The sequence below is a fragment of the Pelophylax lessonae genome, assembly GCF_965119305.1.
Source record: "Pelophylax lessonae genome assembly, chromosome: 2".
Lineage (NCBI taxonomy): Eukaryota > Metazoa > Chordata > Amphibia > Anura > Ranidae > Pelophylax > Pelophylax lessonae.
In genome coordinates, this window is record NC_138769.1 from 312,766,324 (window position 1) to 312,786,446 (window position 20,123).

At 43.6% G+C, this 20,123-nt stretch overlaps 1 protein-coding gene across 1 annotated transcript in view; it reads right to left on the reverse strand.

Moving 5' to 3' along the window:
- MPC2 (mitochondrial pyruvate carrier 2) overlaps nucleotides 1-20,123 on the reverse strand; it is a 48,950-nt gene that overhangs the window by 12,624 nt on the left and 16,203 nt on the right. Inside the window, exons 2-3 of the mRNA XM_082247153.1 lie at nucleotides 5,591-5,631; nucleotides 3,900-3,984 (exon numbers count right to left, since the gene is read on the reverse strand). Of these exons, the coding sequence (XP_082103279.1) occupies nucleotides 3,900-3,984; nucleotides 5,591-5,631 (126 nt within the window). The remainder of the gene's footprint in view (nucleotides 1-3,899; nucleotides 3,985-5,590; nucleotides 5,632-20,123) is intronic.

Consider the following 20,123-nt stretch of genomic DNA (forward strand, 5'->3'; position numbering starts at 1 on the left):
GTAGTACAATATCTTCATTCAGATGAAAATCTGAAACCACCTTAGGAAGAAAAGATGGCTTAGGATGAAGTACTACCTTATCCCTATGAATCACTAGGTATGGGGACTGGCATGATAATGCAGCCAGTTCTGACACCCTGCGAGCAGAAGTAATAGCCACCAAGAAGGCCACCTTCTGGGATAAAGTAAGCAAGGGAATCTCCCTGATGTTTTCAAAGGGAGGTTTCTGTAGAACCGACAAAACCAAATTAAGATCCCAGGGCGGTAAGGGCGCGCGGACTGGTGGAGCCAGGTGCCGCACCCCCTGGATGAAATTCCGCACCAAGGACTTGGTAGCTAAAGGCTTCTGAAAGAAGATTGCTAATGCTGAAACTTGACCCTTGATGGTGCTCAAGGCTAGCTTCTGCTCAACCCCTTGTTGCAAAAAGGCCAATATTCGAGTCACCGAATAGGTACGTGGAGGAAATCCTAAAGATTCGCACCACGCAATATAAGTCTTCCATGTGTGATAATAGACCTTGCTGGAAGTCGCTTTCCTTGCTTTAATAAGGGTAGGAATGACTGAAGTAGACAAACCTCTGTCCTTCAGTACTTGGGTCTCAATGGCCAGGCCATTAAAACCAGCGACTGTAAAGCATGATGGTAAATTGGTCCTTGAGACCACAGACACTCCCTGAGACGAAGTTCCCACGGAGCGTCTGCGACTAGCATGTCCAAGTCGGCCAGGCCGGCTTGAGGAGGCCAGCCTAGAATTTCTAGGACCACTGGCGCTGATAGAATCTGAACCAGGCGTCCCTAGAGGCATCTGGCCCCGACCATCCGAGAAAGTCTGGTCGTTTTCTGTTCCCACACATTTATCAGATACCTGATTGTTATCAGGAAGGGTGATCTTTTCTGGTTGAACCTCAGGGACCGAAGTCACCCGACTAGAGGCTACTTGGCCTATCTGGTCAACCAGATCCGATTCCTGTGAGGTATAGGGACTAATCTTAGGAAAAGGTAAAGGAAAAGATCTATTCAGGGAACGGTAACTACCGCTTCCTGTAGTACTTAAATGTTGGAAGGGAAGAATCGCACCGGTAGTAGTGGTTGATGCTCGATCTAATGTCCTGAATACCGGTGAAAACGTCCCCCCACCCTGAAACCGGGTGGGGGCGCACCTTCAGGCTGTGTACTCCTTTGCTTCGGGTTTGGCTGGGTTGGTCCTCTGCTTGTCCGACCAGCCCTTCTTGAACCCTCCTGGAGGAGTCTTGCCTTTCCCGCTTGTACCAGCCGGGCGCCCTTTATGGGCGGTAAAGAAAGGTCCTCGCTTGTTGCGAGGTCCCTTAGCTTTAGCAGCCTGTGGCAAAAAAGTGCTCTTGCCCCCAGTGGCATCCTTAATGATTTCATCTAGGTTGGCCCCAAATAGACGATTCCCCTGAAAAGGGAGATTTGTCAAGGTCTTTTTGGAACCTAGGTCAGCTGACCAGCATTTTAACCACAGCACACGTCTGAGGATGACCGCTGACATAGATGCATGCCCTAATAAGGGAGTAGTGTCCAAGGCTGCGTCACAGATAAACTGTAGCCCTTGTATAATCTGTTCCATCAAATCAGATGTCTCCTGGGGAATATCTTTTCCCCTAAGGTCTTGGCGTACCATTCTCGCCCATTCCGTAAGTGTCTGGGAAACTAGACCAATAACAATTACTGGTCTAAATGCTGACCCTATCAGAGAGAAGATGGTGCGGGACTCTGCTTCCATCTTTCGATCCACCGGATCCTTAAAGGACGAAGTGTCCTCCACTGGGATAACCGTGGCTTTATTCAGCCTGGAAATAGGTGGATCCACCACTGGTGGTACCGTCCATTTCTTAATGATGGATTCCTCAAACGGATAGCGTCTAGCAATACGCTTGGAAATAGTAAAGGTACGTTTAGAATGCTCCCATTCTCCTTTAATCTGATTACCGAAACACTTGGGTACAGGAAAAACCTTCACCGTTTTGATGGGCTTATTAGTACCAAAAGGAATCTCTGTTTCAGTTGCCTCTGCCGGTAAAGCCTCAAGTTTTAAGGTTTCCTGCACTGCCACAACTAGTGCGTCCACCAATGCTTCTTCCTGAATTATAGCGGGAGAAGAAACGTCCTCCTCACTGTCTGAGGGGGCTTTACCTGAGACAACAGCCCTTGCAGAGGAACCTGCAACTGCAGTGACCATCTCTGAATCTGAGTCAGAGGTGTCAGATAGTATAGGGGTAGGCGGGGGTCGCTTCCTTGACCCCCGTCCCTGACAGGCCGCCTCCACCCGAGCCACCATAGACTCCAAAATTGCTGTAAATGACTCTACACTCTGTGCACCGGCGGGTCCCGTGGCCCCCTCGAGGGAAACAGGTGGGGGAATATGTGTGGCAGGGTCCATGATAATTCCAGTCACTTCCTGGATAATATAAATAAAAAACTTTTTTTTTATTTATTTATTTTTTTTTTTCCGACCCCCAGCGCCACAAAAAGCCCCTTAGTGTTACCTGCTAGGGATCCCTATCGATCGAGAGAGAGAGAGAGATAGACCCCCAGGCTCACCACTTGATGCTCAGAGTATAACTGCAACAGGTTACAGCGCTGTGTTCACAAACAGGAAGTCTTTTGGCTGGCTGCCCAGGAAGAAAGGAGGCGGCTCCGCCCCTCTGCACGCCTTCCGGCGCCTCCCCTAGCTCCACGAGGTGTTTGGATCACCTCAAACATGGCCGCCCCCATGCTGGAGACACGAGGCTACGCCAAAATGGCGGCTCGTGCGATCCAGCAAAAAAAAAAAAAAAAAAATGGCGGCGGCCTGTACTGAATAGCGGTGTGCTGCAGGGCACACAACACTCTCTCTGCATGGGGATTTGGCGTGGTTGGCGGTACCGGGCCTGGCGGACCGCATGGCCATTCGGGAGGCCTGCTAATAGCTGGAGATCTGATTAGGAAGGCAGTCTACATGTCCGTGGCTTCTGACTGGTAGGTAGCTTATTCTTATCATCGTAAGATTCCCAGAATGCCACTGATTACAATCTTTTTAACATGTATACAATTAGATTGTTAGCTCCCAAACCAAGCCTCCTGGCTTTTTGCACATAAAATCACACTCAAAGTAGGAGGATCTGTGTCATTTATAGGATAGAGAGGGACTCTATCTTACCATACAGAGAGGGGCCCGCGTTCACCACAAGACCCGTCAGGGGAAAAGGGGGAACATACTACTCACCATACCGGAACCAGGCGGGCACCAACTCCTGACAGTACCCCTCTCCACCGGGGCGGGAGGGCTGTCGACCGATATGGACGCCGTGACTCATGGTCTTTGGCGTTTCAGCGAGACGTTTAACTCGCGGGGTCAGTCCTTTAATGGGACTTTGTCGCGGCCGACCCAGCGCGGAGCTATGGCCTGCACGCGCTCGTAGGCTGAACTGGGGTGACCACCGGATCTCAACATCCAGCCCGTCGCCCAGTTCAGCTTTCTTGATTGAAGATCTCACAGGAACACTGGAGAAAAAAAGCTGTCTAAAAAAAATCTTTTAAGAAAAAAATCTTGCCAGGACCTAAGATCCCAGCAAGGTATCTAGGTCCTTACTCCTAACTAGACAGAAAATAACTGATTTGCTGAGGCAGAGAGAGAGAGGATATACCCTCTGGGACTGCCCCTAGGGTGTGGCCAGAGCTTTTTAATTTCCTGTCTAGTCCTGCTCCTGTGGAGGCAACATAACCCGAAGGTGCTGTATCACCGAGGACTACGTCTGTCAATGAGCGCTAGAGATTATATATATATATATATATATATATATATATATATATATATATATATATATATATATATATACACATACACACATACATACACACACACATATACACACAGAATGTACATCAATGTCATTTACCTGTGGCCATTAGTACACCAGACTGGGCAGGACTTAATTTGTCTGCAGGTCTTGTCATGTCAGCTAATCCAGCAATCACCAACCCCTACAAGTCATTGGGATAAAAACATACAATGTGACTAGAACAAAAATGGAAGTTACTGAAAAAGGTCCAAAGAGTGCTTTTTCAAGCACTGCTGGTGTGTGTAGCAGTTACTGTCAAAACCAACTACAATGAAAGCCTAAGGCTCTGTTCACACTGCTGCGACATGAGATCCTACTTGGGAAACCCAGGCTGTGAAATTCAATGTTTCCTTAAGAGAGCCATCTTAACTGATACTACACAATTCACTCCAACTTTAGTAAATTTTCCTCCACTGCTTTGGTCCAACTTGGGGGCAATTTCAGCCCTTGTACAGGCTCCAAAATAGCACCCAAGTTGGAAGGAAGTCGCAGGGCAAAGTCCCAGGCAAAGCCGTATGCCGTCGTAGCAGTGTGAACCGAGCCTAAAAAGAGAAAAAAAAAAAAAACACAACATTGAAGGTACAAAGCAAGCTATAGGTACCGAAAAGCATGCACATACTGGTAGCAGGCTGCGGTCCCCACTATTGTCAATCCTGCTCTGCTTGGGAAAGGCAATAGCACTTTATGGTAGTGTTGAAACTTGCGCCTTTCCGCCTTGCACTCATTCCTGTTGGCCAGTCAATATGATGGGCTATCTCACTGACTAATAGAAATGTCCAGTCAAGATAGTGCAAGCAAGATTCAAGAGGGTTTATACAACTGGAACCCCTTGGGGTTTACTATAGGCAGGATGTATAACATCTAAGTTCTGCATATTTAATCATTAATGGCAAAATAAAGTAAAACTCCAACCAAGACATTTCCGTTTATTCAAAATAGAATAATAGAATAGGGAAGGATTAAACCTCAGTTTTTTTTTCTGTCTGTATCCCTTTCCCTCTCCTTTTCTCCACTACACCTTAAGGGTCCTTTCACACGGAAAGGAGTCCTTTCTGCTAAGCGGGTGGGGGGGGGGGGGGCGAACCCCGCTAAGCAGGGGGATGACAGCTCAGTCTTCGCTCTTTGTGCGGAGACTTAGCTGTCAGATCCCCGCTGTCCTCTATGGGGAGATCGGATGAGAACAGACCGCCTGTCCGTTCTCATCCGATCCGTCGACAGACAGATGGAAAAATAGGGTTTCCATCCATCTGGATTTCACTGACAAGATCGGAATCGGATAGCTGCGGGTGTCAGCGGACATGTCTCCGCTGACATCCGCTGTCCCATAGGGATGCATGGAGCATCCGATCCGATCTGCCTGAAAAACTGACAGGCGGATCGGCTCGCCTGTGTGAAAGGGGCCTTAGTATTCTACATTTCTTGTTTTTTCTACTTTATTTTTTCCATTCACCTATAGGGCGGTGCGTCTTCTTTTTGCCAGTGGAGAGGAATTAGACTTTTCGCTGCATTCATCAAATGTGGGATTAAAGTTCTTTTATATTGTTTTACTGAGCCTTTTATACCATGGTTCTTCTGTTACCTCTATATTTGTAAACTTCTTAATTTGTACGATCACTATGGGACAGATTTCTGACCTGTCTGTATTGCCAATTTTCCTTTTTGTTCCAATTACAGCGATGCATTCTCTTGCTACTTATACGTACAGTAGAGCAAATAATAAAATGGTAATATTCAGTACAGAGACTTACCCATTTCATTATGGGAGCCCAGAAAAACACAGTCTTGGGTCCTACAAGAGAAAAAAAAAAAAAGGAGAGGTGTTCAGTATGAGTCGATCACATTTTGCAATCCATATTAATCAAATTTCTCTTTAAGTGCAATTACATTTTTGCAGTCAAATTTTAGAAACCTTCACTATGTTTTTATGTTCCCATTCACACAGCATACCTACACATTATTTCTTTTCATTCTAGTTGTTTTTTGGAGCAGGGTTATATATAATACTATAGGCAGTTGTAAGGTCAGGTTTGTTTAGTGCATTACCATACAATGTACAACCCAAACCTTCAGATCTTTAATCCTTTGTTAAGACAGACAGTGTACACATCTAGTTTACAACAGATAGTAAACATTTGCCAGCAGAGTACAGACAGGGTTATTGTGATAAACATCACTAACCAGCCCCCTTCTTAACAGGGCACAGAATTTGAAAGCTATCAAGGGTTTTTAAGCAAATAAAAAAAAAAAAAAAAAAAAAGATAGGAATCAATTTGTAACGATATAACTATGTAAATGAGAACATGTAACAAATTTAGGCTCCATTCACACCTGAGCGTATCGTTTTCAGGCGTTTCTTTGGGCTTTTTTCAGGCGTTTTTTTGCAGGTGTTTGAAGGCAGGCATTGACATCTAACAAAAAGTCTTGTAATCAGCCAAAAAAGAAGCTCATGTACTTTGAGCTTCAGTAGTTTTGCCTCAGGTGACAAAACGCTCATATGTGAACAGGGGCTATTGAAATTAATGGGATTTTGCTTGTTGGGCGTTTTGAGACTTCAGAGATGAGCTTTTCAAAGCTGAAATACCCTCAGGTGAGAACAGGGCCTTAGATTCGGTGTTAACAACAATTCAGGTGCATAAGTGGAAATACATAAGATGGATAATGTATCACAGGCTACAATAAGATGTATCTAGGTACAAGGAATTGCATGGCATTTTAGCCAGTCAAAGCAACTAAAAAGGTCTACAAGCAGCTATAATACTTTGTGTATACTACAAGACTCAAATAGCTTTGTTTTTAAGCTTAGTAGGCATGCAGTAAATTTTGCAGGCTAATTAACCTCTTCATGATTGGGGTTATTTCATATTTTTAGGACCATAATACATGTTGGTGTTTTACAAGGTTTACATTCAACTACTAAGAACTTTTGAGCTACTTTATATATAAAAAGCACAAAAAAAATTTTCCTTGAGGGCAGATATTGCCAAGATTTGAGGACACAAGAAATAAAATAAGTTTTTAATACATTTTAATATTATGAGTGAATATACACACACTCTTATAAAATAAGTTTTTAATAAATTATTAATAATAAATGTCATTGCAGCAACTCAAAATTGAACTCTGTAGTTTGTATGGCCCCCACGTGCTTGTATGCATGCCTGAGAACATCGGGGCCTGCTCCTTTTGAGATGATGGTATCCTGGGGTATTTCCTCCCAGATCTGGACCAGGGCATCACTGAGCTCCTGAGCCGACTGAGGTGCAATCTGGTGGCGTCAGATGGACCAAAACAATGTCCCAGAGGTGTTCTATTGGATTTAGGTCAGGCGAATGTGGGAGCCATTCAATGGTATCAATGCCTTCATCCTCCAGGAACTGGCTGCATACTCTAGTCAAACGAGGCCGGGCACTGTCGTGCACCAGGAGGAACCCACTCCACCAACGTAGGGTCTGACAATGGGTCAGAAGATTTCATCCCAATACCCAATGGCAGTTAGCGTACCATTGTCTAGCCTGTAGAGGTCTGTGCATCCCTCTATTAATATGCCTCCCCAGACCATCACTGACCCACCACCTAACCGGTCATGCTGAACACGGTTACAGGCAACATAACGTTCTCCACGGCTTCTGCAGACCCTTTCATGTCTGTCACATGTGCTCAGGGTGAACCTGCTCTCATCTATGAAAAGAAAAGGGTGCCAGTGGTGGACCTGACAATTCTGGTGTTCAATGGCAAAATGCCAATCAAGCTCCACGGTGCCGGGTAGTGAGCACATGGCCCACTGGAGGATGTTGGGCCCTCAGGCCACCCTAATGGGAGTCTGTTTCTGACTGCTTCGTCAGACATTCACACCAGTGGCCTGCTGGAGGTCATTTTGTAGGGCTCTGGCAAGACTTATCCTGATGCTCCTTGCACAAAAGAGCAGATACCGGTCCTGCAGATAGATTAAGGACTTTCTTTAGCCCTGTGCAGCTCTCCTAGAGCAACTGCCTGTCTCCTGGAATCTCCTCCATTCTTTTGAGACTGTGGTGGGAGACCCAGCAAACCTTCTGGCAATGGCGCATATTGATGTGCCATCCTGGAGGAGTTGGAATGCCTGTGCAACCTCTATAGGGTACAGGTAACCCCTCATGCTACCAGTAGTGACACTGAGCCTAGCCAAATGCACACCTAGTAAAAAAAAAAGGCAGAAAAGATGAGTCGGGAAACAAATTTCAGTGGCCTCCACCTGTAAAACCATTCAGTTTTGGAGGTTGTTTCATTGTTGCCCATCTAGTGCCCCTGTAAATTTCATTAACACCAAAGCAGCTGAAACTGGTTAACCCCCTCTGCTAGCCAACTGACCAGATCAATATCCCAGGAGTTTAAACTGACTTGATGCTATTCTCAAATTTAAAAAAAGAAAAAAAAAAAACAGTTCCTTTAATTTTTTGGGAGCAGTGTATTTATTTATTGATCATCAGCTCCATCTAGGGGGGATAATGCAGTCATTTATTGAATGAGGTATTTTACGTGGTCACTAAATGGAGCTGATGATCATACCAAAAAAAGTATTAGGCAAAATACGGGGGTTATTTGTGAAGACTGTCTATGCTTGAGATTTTCACACAGCAAATGCAATAAATGAAGACCATAGTCCCCCCTCAGCTCTATGAATGAACAAAGACAGATGCAGAGAGACAGTGCCGCTGATAGGCAGTACAACCGGTCCAGTTGTACCGGCCCCAACAGCTAAACAGTGGGGCTGTAAAAATGTGGAGCAGGAGCTTTTTTAACAACCACTACCCTTTACACCCCAGTAACCCATGTGTGCAGGAGCAAAAACACCTTCACATATGCGTTAAATTTGCAGGCCATGTTTATGTGCTTGGAGTGCGTCCCCTGCTCGTTCCTAGCACAAAGACTGAGCTGTCGAAAATAGCTCTTGGTCCCAAGAAAACATTAGAAGCCAGCAGGGCTGGGCCAAGGGGCCCCATCAGGTAGGCTGTACGGGGCCCCATGATTTCTAACAGCGGCCCTGCATAGAGATAAAGCACTTTTTACATAATATTTCTTTATCATAAAATTGCTGGTCAGCTTAGTTCAGAGCAACTGCTCCAATTGGGTCCTGGGAAAATGTTTCAGGGGCACAGGTTGCCAGAAACTTCCTAATCCTGAAGCCAGAACTTCCGTGCCGGGAGAAGAAGAAGGAGATGCAGCCAGAACTTCCGTGCCGGGAGAAGAAGAAGGAGATGCAGCCAATCTACAGCCTATTTCAAGAATACTTTTTTTTAGGCTGTAGATCCTTTGCCTGCAAGTCATTAAGAGGTTAAAAAAAGCAACAAACTACAGAAAGTATGGTAATGTAACAAAAAATATGTATGATAAAAAATAAACTTACTGTTGTGAATGGTTAGCCATTATTTAAAACCAACATGTTGCTTGGCACTTCCCTCTGACATGCAGGGAATAATATAAAAAAAATAATGAACAGAAAAAAACTGAGCTCAAGATGAAAGCAAAAAAGGAAAAATAAATCTGGTTGGCTGCCATTAGTTTCTTCACTTTGCACATGACAATCATTGTATCTACTACATTATCAAAAGCAGAACTCTAAAGGGCTCTTTAAAGCGGTAGTAAATCCCGCTTGGTCATTTTCACCTACAAGTAAGCCTATACCAATGCTTACCTGTAGGTAAAAATAATATCTCCTAAACCTGCACCATTTAGGAGATCTTCACCCTGCATGCATCAGTGGCGCATGCGCTCTGAAGGTCTGACATACCTTGCCGGAACTTCAGAGCTTCATGCCGGAACAGAGGGCTCCTGCGCGCAAGCGAGGGAGTGATGTCATTGCAGCTGCAGCCAATCACATAGCTGGCAAACCCAGCACAAAGAAAGGGGGAACATCAGCCCTCAGTGGTAACAGTACAGCGCTAAAGGGCTTGGTTCCAAGGGGAGTATATCACAATGTGCCAGTATGCAAGGTTTTTTTTTTTTTTTTTTTTTAAAACATCTGCAGTTTACAACTGCTTTAAAAAATATTCCTTTAAAGCCACAGAGGATATAAACCTACTTTGGGTGTACCAAATGCCTTTGCAAGTCAAGGTATTATAACAGAGCTGTGGAAGCGGCCCAACAGGCCCACCCACTACAGGCTTCCTGCAGAAAACTACAGAAGGGGGTGGAGACAAGACCTGTCACCCTGAACAAGGAGAGGGTACAGCAGCGACCGGTCTTTATTACTGGACATTTTTGCACAGCAGCAAAGTTACACACTGGATTACTGCACAGATCTGGAATACACAAAGCACACCAAAATTAAATTATGAATACACATGCCTCTAGTATTTACAGAGGATTTGCTCATCCCTGAGTTCAGCTTTAACAAGACATAAATTGTAGAAATGCTGAACCTAGGCTAATACTATACCTGTGCTGTCCGATATTCAAAAAGGGCCAGAGGCATATCCCGGGAAATTATAGGCCTGTCAGCTTGACATCAATAATATGTAAACTTTTGGAGGGGATGATAAGGGACTATATCGTAGAATATGCTAAAGACAACAACATCATCAGTAGTAACCAGCACGGGTTTACAAATGGGCGTTCTTGTCAAACCAATCTCTTAGCATTCTACGAGGAGGTGAGCTGTGAGCTAGATAGGGGCAGACCAGTGGATGTGGTGTACTTGGATTTCGCTAAGGTGTTTGATACAGTTCCCCACAAGCGCTTAATTTATAAAATAAGGTCTGCAGGTATCGACAGCAGGGTTTGCTCTTGGATACGGAACTGGCTAAAAGGCCATGTCCAAAGGGTGGTAATAAACAGCGCATACTCAGACTGGTCTGAGGTAGTAAGCGGGGTCCCCCAGGGCTCAGTCCTGGGACCAACCCTGTTCAATTTATTCATAAACAGCATTGAGGACGGGATCAGTAGTTCGTTATCAGTTTTTGCAGATGACACAAAATTGGCCAGGGCAATAACTGCACAGCATGAAGCAGATATCCTACAGAATGACCTGGACAAAATTACGGAGTGGGCAACGACATGGCAAATGAGGTTTAATGTGGAGAAGTGTAAGGTTTTGCACTTGGGGACTAAAAACATAAAAACACAATACAAGTTAGGAGGGGAACCCTTGGGGGAATCAAAAATGGAGAAAGATCTGGGAGTCTTGGTTGATGATAGATTAGGCAACAGCATGCAATGTCAAGCGGCAGCTTCCAAAGCCAGCAGAATATTAGCATGCATAAAGAAAGGGATGTATTCCAGAGATAAGACTATAATCCTTCCACTTTATAAAACTCTGGTCCGACCGCATCTGGAGTATTCTGTCCAGTTCTGGTCGCCAGTCCTCAGGAGGGATGTGTTGGAGCTGGAGAAAGTCCAGAGAAGGGCAACTAAACTGATTAGGGGGTTGGAGGACCTTAACTATGAAGAGCGGCTGCAATCGCTTGATTTATTTTCCCTGGAGAAGAGATGTCTGAGAGGGGACATGATAGCAATTTATAAATATCTTAATGGGGATCTTAGCTTAGAAAAAAGCTGTTCATTCGAAGGAATTGCATGAGGACTCGAGGACATACAATGCGATTAGAGGAGAAGCGTTTTAACCTCAGGCAACGAGGAGGGTTCTTTACTGTTAGGGCTACAAGATTGTGGAATTGTCTACCACAAGAGGTGGTTTCTGCAGGTAGTATGGTGACTTTCAAAAGACTCTTAGACTTACATCTCAAGGATCAGGAGATTAAGGGCTATGTTAGATGATTACAGTCACACACACCTACACAGGTTGAACTGGATGGACTATTGTCTTTATTCAACCTCACCTACTATGTAACTATGTAAGAATGGCCATGTAAACATAGTCTAATAAAAACACTGTGGGGGAGATTTACTAAAGCTGGTGCACTCAGAATCTGGTACAGCTGTACATGGTGGCCAGTCAGCTTCTAACTTCAGCTTTTCAATACAATAAAACCTGGAAGCGGCTTGACTTCTTCTATGCAGAGTTGCATCAGATTTTGCACTTTCCAGCTTTAGTAAATAACCCCAGTTGCTTTCCCCAGATCTATCTGAATTGTGGTAAGTTCCCAGCTGTCCAGGCAGTGCCAGGTTTGAACTTCTATATGTCATTATTGCAAGAAAACTAAGGTGGTAAAAAGTCAGCAGGACACAAAAGTCATAAAATAAATGGGATATACTGGCAAAGACTTCACATCAGCCAGGCTAAGACTCAGAAAATACACTACAGATGTTCACCAGATGCACAACATTTTGATTAAACAACATCTGTAAACCAACCAATCATATAATCGGAAAGACTTATCGGTCACATTTTGATGCATGATAATAGTATCCAGAAAAAAGTAAAAAAACCTGCGCTCAATATATGAAAAACGGAATGAGAAATAGGATAATAGCAGCGCACTCAGGTCAATAGATAAAACCCTAAACGATAAAATAAATGAAAGTGCAGCGCTCACAGAAAAAATTATTAAAATAAAAAATGAATCATATGAAAAATTGTGCAAAGTGATCAAATTAGTCCCATAAAAATGCAGAAATGACAATAATGAAATCAAGAAGAGTCCATATAGACATGTGACAAAAAGGGTGGGACCAGACGTGACGTCACCGCGCTACTCCGGCCGGTCTTTTGCTTATGTACGCTGCAGCTTGATTTTACATCCAGACATACGATATATGCTTTTTATCTACGATGTTTGTAAGCCCAATCTTTTTATAATAAATTAATGTGTTCCATACTTTATTACGCTATGACTCTTCTTTGTCCAAGTCTATCGGAATCCTCATGCCCTCTGGAGATTTGGTCTATTGAATAGTGCTGATGTTTCTACATGCCTGGGATATCCATCTAGCGCTTTTGGCTTTCCCATTAAGTTGGGGGCCATCTGATTCTGGTAAGCTCCCTTCAGTATTTGGTGTGGTGTTTTGTACATATTGGAGTTGCCTCTGGAGATTATCCTTCACGCATTCTGAGACTGGTGGTGTTTGCTATACATTTTTTTCTGCTTCAAAAAAAACTTTTCAATATTGAACATTTTTTGATTTTTTATCACATGGCTATATGGACTCTTCATGATTTGATTTATTTTTGTCATTGTCATTTTTATGGGACTAATTTTCACATACGATTCATTTATTTTCATAATTAATCTTTTCTGTGAGCGCTGCACTTTTTATTTTAGGATACCAGTATCGAATTCAACAATGCCTACTAAACGTATAATTTTTTTATACGATTCTGGAAAAGCTTCCCGATTGCGTAGCTATGTATCGGATAGTGCAAAACAAAAAAAAACGGCAGCCAGGACTTTTCTGTGTTAACTTCGTGTTTCTGATCATGCGCGGTCTTTGTCTATCAATTTTTAGAGAACGCATACTGTACTGATTAAACGATTGTCGTTCGCTAGGGCCTAGCGAACGACAATCGTTTAATCAGTACAGTATGCATTCGCTAAAAATCGATAGACAAAGACGCGGCTAGGCCATCGTACGACAAAAGCTTTCGTGTTTGTCCCTTGGGATATTGTTGGACGAAATGTCCTAATTGGCCGTCGAAAGCTGTGTACTAACAATCAGATTATCCTGCGATCAATTCAAAAGCGATTTTTTTCATACGATTATCTGATCGTGTGTAGGAGGCATTATCCTTTAAGTGAAGCAGAGAAAAATCAGGTCTCTTTCCCTGCCAGACAGGTCCACATGGTATTTAATTTATTTCTCACCTACTCCTATTTATCTGAACAATTCTGACATTTTTAAAAACTTACTTTGTGAAGATGCCCGCAATGTACTTCAGTTACACACATTCACTATGCCCTGTGAGTAGGCACTGCTGTGTCACACATTTCACAGAACCTACCTTTTTAACCAGTGTTCCTCAACCTTTTTTTCAGTCAAGGAACCCTTTAAAATCACGCACGATCTTGAGGCACACTAGTCTAAGGCCTTTTTCACTTGGGTGTACACCCATGCGGGGGCTCCATTTGGGACGCAGCAGCTGCACAGACACAGCAGATGCGTCCAATTTGACATCCATGTGTGTGCAGGTCTCTCAACTCTGTTTGAGGCAGCCCGCTGGGTCCAAATTAACAGGAAGAGGACTTGCAGATACATGGACACCTGTGCATCTCCATGTGGGCAAACAGAGTCCTCGTATGGGTGTACGCCCAATTACGCTCATGTGAATTGGGCTTAAAGGAGTTGTGGAGTCAGAAGGTTTTTTTTATTTTCATGCATTCTATGCATGAAGATAAAAAAAACCTGTGTGTAGCAGCCTTCCCAGCATCCCCTAATACTTACCTGAGCCCCATCTCTGTCCAGCGATGTCCACGAGTCTCTCGTTCATCCAGGACTCTCCCTGGATGGCTAAGACATAGCAGCGGCACCAATGGCTCCCCCAGCTGTTAATCAAATCGGGAGAGAGAGGGGGGTGGGGCAAAACACCAGCTCTGTGTCTGAATGGACACACGAATTTGCAGCTCAGCTCAGGTGCCCTCATAGCAAGCTGCTTGCTGTGGGAGCACTCGACTGAAGGCAGGAGCTGCAAAGAGGGACCCGAGAAGTGGAGGATCCGGGATGCACTGTGCAAAACCCACTGCACAGAGGAGGTAGGTATAACAAGTTTATTTAAAAAAATAAATGTAAAGAAACCCAGACTTTACAATCACTAAGACCCCGTTCACACTGGGGCGATCAGACTTGCCGGGGCAACCTCACAGGTCGCGGCGCGCAGCTCGCACCACGACCTCGGAGCGGCCGGCACGGACTTCATAACATTGAAGTCAATGCAGTTCGCTCCAGGTCGCCCCAAAGAAGCTCCGGACCCTTTTTCTAAGTTGGAGCGACTTGTGTCGCTCCTATTAGAACGGGTCCACAGCTTCTCTATGGAAGGCGACCTGTCAGGCGCCCCAGTGTGAACGGGGTCTACCACTCAAGGACCAGGCCTATTTCTGACACTTGTCGTTTACAGGTTAAAATCAGTATTTTTTGCTAGAAAATTACTAAGAACCCCTAAACATTATATTTTTAGCAGAGACCCTAGAGAATAAAATAGAGATATTTGCAATACTTTATGTCACCCTGTATTTGTGCACTGGTCTTACAAACGCAATTTATTTTGGAAAAAATACTTTTTTTTGTTAAAAAAAAAAAAAAAAAAAACACCCAAAAGCCCAATTTTTTCTATAATGTGAAAGAAAATGTTACGCTGAGTAAATATATACCCAACAGGTCATGCTTCAAAATTGCACATGCTCGTGAAATGGCTACAAACATTGGTACTTAAAAATCTCCGTAGGCAACGCTTTAAAAATTTCTACAGGTTACCAGTTTAGAGTTACAGAGGAGGTCTAGGACTATAATTATTGCTCTCCCTCTAACGATTGTGGCGATACTTCACATGTGTGGTTTGAACACTGTTTACATATGTGGGCATGACTTGTGTATGCGTTTGCTTCTGCGCATGAGCTTGGAGGGACGGGGCACTTTACATTTTTTTATTTTTTCCCCCCCTTAAAAAATGTATTTTGATCACTTTTATTCCTATTACAAGGAATGTAAACATCCCTTGTAATAGAAATAAGCAGGACAGGTCCTCTTTATCGTGAGATCTGGGGTCAAAAAGACCTCAGATCTCGCATCTTAACACCTAACAGCAAAAAAAAAAAAAAAAAAAAAAATGGGCCCTTTAAGGCCGTTGGGCGGAAGCGACGTATGACGTTCTGGTCCTCCAAGGACATAGAGTCGAGTGGGGGCCATCTTGCCCTCACTGGACTTCCTGCCTGCGACACAGAAGGACCGGATCGCTTTCCCCGCTACCGAGTGGGACCACTTTTATGTGAAAAAGGACCGCAGGCCTTGTAGGAAAATACCAGGGTTTTGGCAGCTAGCTGCTGCCATAACACTGGCATTTAACGTCAAAGTATCGACGTAAAACTGCGGCGGGCGGTCCAGAAGTGGGTAAAATGAAGTTTGTGACACCGAGTTACTACAAAGAAGGGCAGCGCCAATAGACAAAAACAAAAACTGTGAAATACATACCAACAAATGAAAAGAAAAAAAAAAAAAACAAACAACAACTGTATGGTCCCTTTGAAAGTGACAAACCAATCCAAGCGATATATGAACTACTCATGTATGACTTTGAAACTCAGACATGTAAATGAACGTAACAGTGAAAAAATATGCAAATAAAAGACCACTTTGTGTTAAAAAAAACTGTGTCCGCGTTATGTCTTCCAGCACGTGTAATGCCAGCCTCCACCACTAAACGCATACCAGCTACTAAGCTGCCAGAATATGAGCAGCAAACAAAGCAATGACCAGGTAACTCCGCTGTTCCTCCAGTATTACTATTACCACCTCCAATTGACCGAGGAAAAACTGCTCAGCCCCAGAGGCACAGGGGAGGAATAATCAGACCACCTGAACATCGGGGTAACACCCCCCCCCCACTCTGTACCTCCTTTTTGGTGGCTTTAAAGACAGGTTAGGGAAATTAAAGGCCACTGCACAGGTGACTGACATGCTCCTTAGCAACCAATGATGTCAACAGTTGGTAGGACGTGGGCGGGCATCCCTGCACAGGGAAAGGGCTTGGATCAAGCTACTTGATCCACCTGCCTTTGTTTCTACAGCTTTTAGCATTTTGCCGTGGCACCCGGGCTGTTCTAAACTACAGAGGTGCTGAGAAGAGGAGTTTCAGGAGGCGGAGCCAGTACAGAAATCACAGCTTGTAAGCAAGGTACCATGGGATATATAGTCCTTAGAAGTAAAAGTAAACCGCAAAGCATGCAGGTAATCCAGGAAGTCAGACAGGCAGAACTCAACATGAAAGGAGATTTTACAAGTAGGCTTATATTGGAGTGTCAAATATAACTATTGTTTGTATTGCTATTACAATGCTGATGTTCTAACATGAAAATGTATGCGGGGATTAGGGCTGAAACGAATCGATTTATGAAAATAGTTGTCAACTTTTTTCATAATTGATTAGTTGGTCAGCCTGCATACAGCATGCATTATTTGTTTACATATCAGGAAATACAATGAAACACATACAGCTCAGGACAACGTCCATACATGTCAGTATACACAGTGCAGCACATATACAGCTCAGTATACACAGTGCAGCACACATACAGCTCAGTACACTGTCCAAACATGCCAGTATACACAGTGCAACACACCCTCCATTCATGTCAGTACACACAGTGCAGCACACCTACAGCTCAGTACACACAGTGCAGCACACCTACAGCTCAGTACACCCTCCATACATGTCAGTATACACAGTGCAACACACATACAGCTCAGTACACCGTCCATACAGGTCAATAAGTGCCTGAGAACTTGTGAATGTGTGAGGAGCAATGCCTCGTGGGACATGTAGTCCTGGGAAGGAAGTAAGTGGTTCTAAAGGCAGAAGTTTTTTTTTTTACCTTGCTATAGGGGCACTCAGTACTATATTTGCTGCTTGCTATTGGGGCACTGTGAAAGCAGGAGGAGCAAGAAGCGTTGGTGGAGGACCCCAGAAGAGGAGAATCAGAGCTGCTCTGTGCAAAACCATTATACAGAGCAGGTAAGTATAACGTTTGTTGTTTAAACAAAAAAAAAAGTAAAATAAAATAAAATCAATTTAAAAAGAGACTGTACAGGGAAGATCAGCATCTGAACCCGGAGAAGGTGGAGGCTGATAGACTGGAGGTAATAGAAGGCATTAAAATTACATTGTAAACTTTTACTAGTATTGTGCAATATATTTCAAATGATCATATCCATGAAAAAAGGCGCCTCAGCTACTTTATTCTAACATATTTATATCTCCCTTCCACCCTTCATAAAGCTTCAGGTCTGACCCCCTAGGTAAAATGACCATATATCCTACTTCTGGGTGTATTTATTATATATATATAAAATTTTCACTGTGTCGCAGTATAAATGAGCCCCTTATAGTAGCGATTATCTGCTATTTTTGTACTATAAAGGGCTAATTTTAGTTTTTTTTTTTTACCCCATTATGACAGGTGATACAAGAAAAATAATCATGCTGCTGCTACTAAACATCTTAGGCCTGGTTCACATCTATGCGTTTTTTGATGCATTTTGCAGAAAAGCACTACAGTTCATGCAACATGGTTTCCTATAGGACACGTTCACATCTATGCCTTTTTCAGCCATTGCTTGTTTGGAAAGGGTCAAGGACTTTTTCCAACCTAAAACGGTGCTTTTTTGGTTCAAAAGACTTCAATGGAGACGCTGCAGAAAAGCATGTAGTGCGCTTTTTAATCTGCCTTATGCTGACCACTCATGTATTGATTTTCAGACGAGAATATTCATACGAATATTCCTTGTACATTCGCTGAAATTTCACTTTTCTTTAACATTTCGTTTTAAAATGAATGTAATTTCTGAACGAAAAGCACTTACACTGTCTGAAAATTCCTTTGACCAAGAAATTTTCCATTCTGCTCCTTCCAACTTTCCCGTCACTGTGGTCAAAAACAAACGTCGATTTGACCCCACGAACAATTAGAAGATCGAATGAAAATTTTTTTGTGCCCCCTATAGAATAAGAGGGGCAGTGAAGCCTCTAATAATCTACATATAGTATCCCGTCCCCATTGTGTTTAGCTGGTTAGTGGGCATGGAGGAGGAGGAGGGAGGGAGCGGGCTATAATTTACCACTGTGTACTGTATATGCCCACATGTGATAGGATAGCATACAAACTCACAAACTCACTGAAAACTGTGCAGAGCTGCCACTACAGCTGCAATGTCCCTAGCTGAATTGGGAACATGAACAAAAGGGAGAGATAGAGAGCAGCAGGATCAACCAGGTTTTTTTTTTTGCAGAATACAGAAAAGGAATCTCATCGTGAGTGAGTATGAACAGCATTTAATACACCATTTGTTGATAGTTTTTTTTAAGGTTTCAGTTTAGTGACACTAAAGCCCCTTTCACACTTGTCATGCAACTTTGCAGTCCCAAGTCACACAAGTAGTACTTGTGTACATGATTTCCAATGAGTACTATTCAAATCTATACGACTTCACGTCGCAATGACTTCATAAGGTAGTCCCTGCACTACGTTGGGCCAATGTTAATGCGTTTTGAGGTCCATAGACCTAGGCATTGCTTCAAGTCCAGTCAAAATCACCGCAAAAAGAAAAATCACAGCAAAATCACGCGACTTTTAGGTCGTATAAGGCCCTGTTCACACTGGGGCGACGCTACTTCCCGGGGCGACCTCACAGGTCGCGGCACGCTGCTCGCACCGCGACCTCGGAGCGGCCGGCACGGACTTCATAACATTGAAGTCAATGCAGGTCGCCCCAAAGAAGCTCCGGACCCTTTTTCTAAGTCGGAGCGACTTGTGTCGCTCCTATTAGAACGGGTCCACAGCTTCTCTGTGGAAGGCGACCAGGTCGCCTGACGGGTAGCCCCAGTGTGAACAGGGGCTAAGTGTGAAAGTGGCCTAACTGTTTCTTGGAGGTCTAAAAATATTTTTGGTAATGCAACAAGGTTTAACTCCAAAAAGAAATAAACATATTAAATTGCTTGAAGGATCTATGTCCATACACAAACACAGTTCCTATAGCAACTAAAAACTAACAAGTTACAAAGTTCTTTAGAGCGGAGCCTCTTGAAAAAGCTCAGTACAGCTTTTTTTTTTTTTTTCACTGAGCTAAAATACAGCCCATTAAAGCGGTAGTACAGTAAACCCCCCTCCATTGCGGGGGTTACGTTCCGGACCCAGCCGCGAAAAGTGAAATTCCGCGAAATAGAAAAACCCTATTAAAATGCATTGTAGGCATGTTTTTTTACTGTCACTGTACGTGTAGAAGCATTTTAAGGTCTTTAAACACACTTTTAAAACAATAGAAACTCATTTAAACACATAAAAGATACTAAGAGACATAGCAAGAGCTATGGAAAACACAAAAATATTTCATTTTTAATGATTTATATAGTAAAATAACATTACAAAAAAAACCGCGAATTACCGGGACCGCAAAAACTGAACCGCGATGTAGCGGGGGATTACTGTATACTTTATAAAAAAAAAAAAAAACCAGCAAGACAAAAAGGCACAATGAGCTTGTATGCATCGCATACTAGCTCATTATGAAATACTTACCTTAGAACAAAGCCCCGACACGGACCCCCGAACACCGCTGTGGGAGCTGACATGATCCCTCTGCGTCTCTTCTGGGTTCAGTGGCTCCGGCGCTGTTGAGTGGCCGGAGCCACGATGACGTCACTCCCGC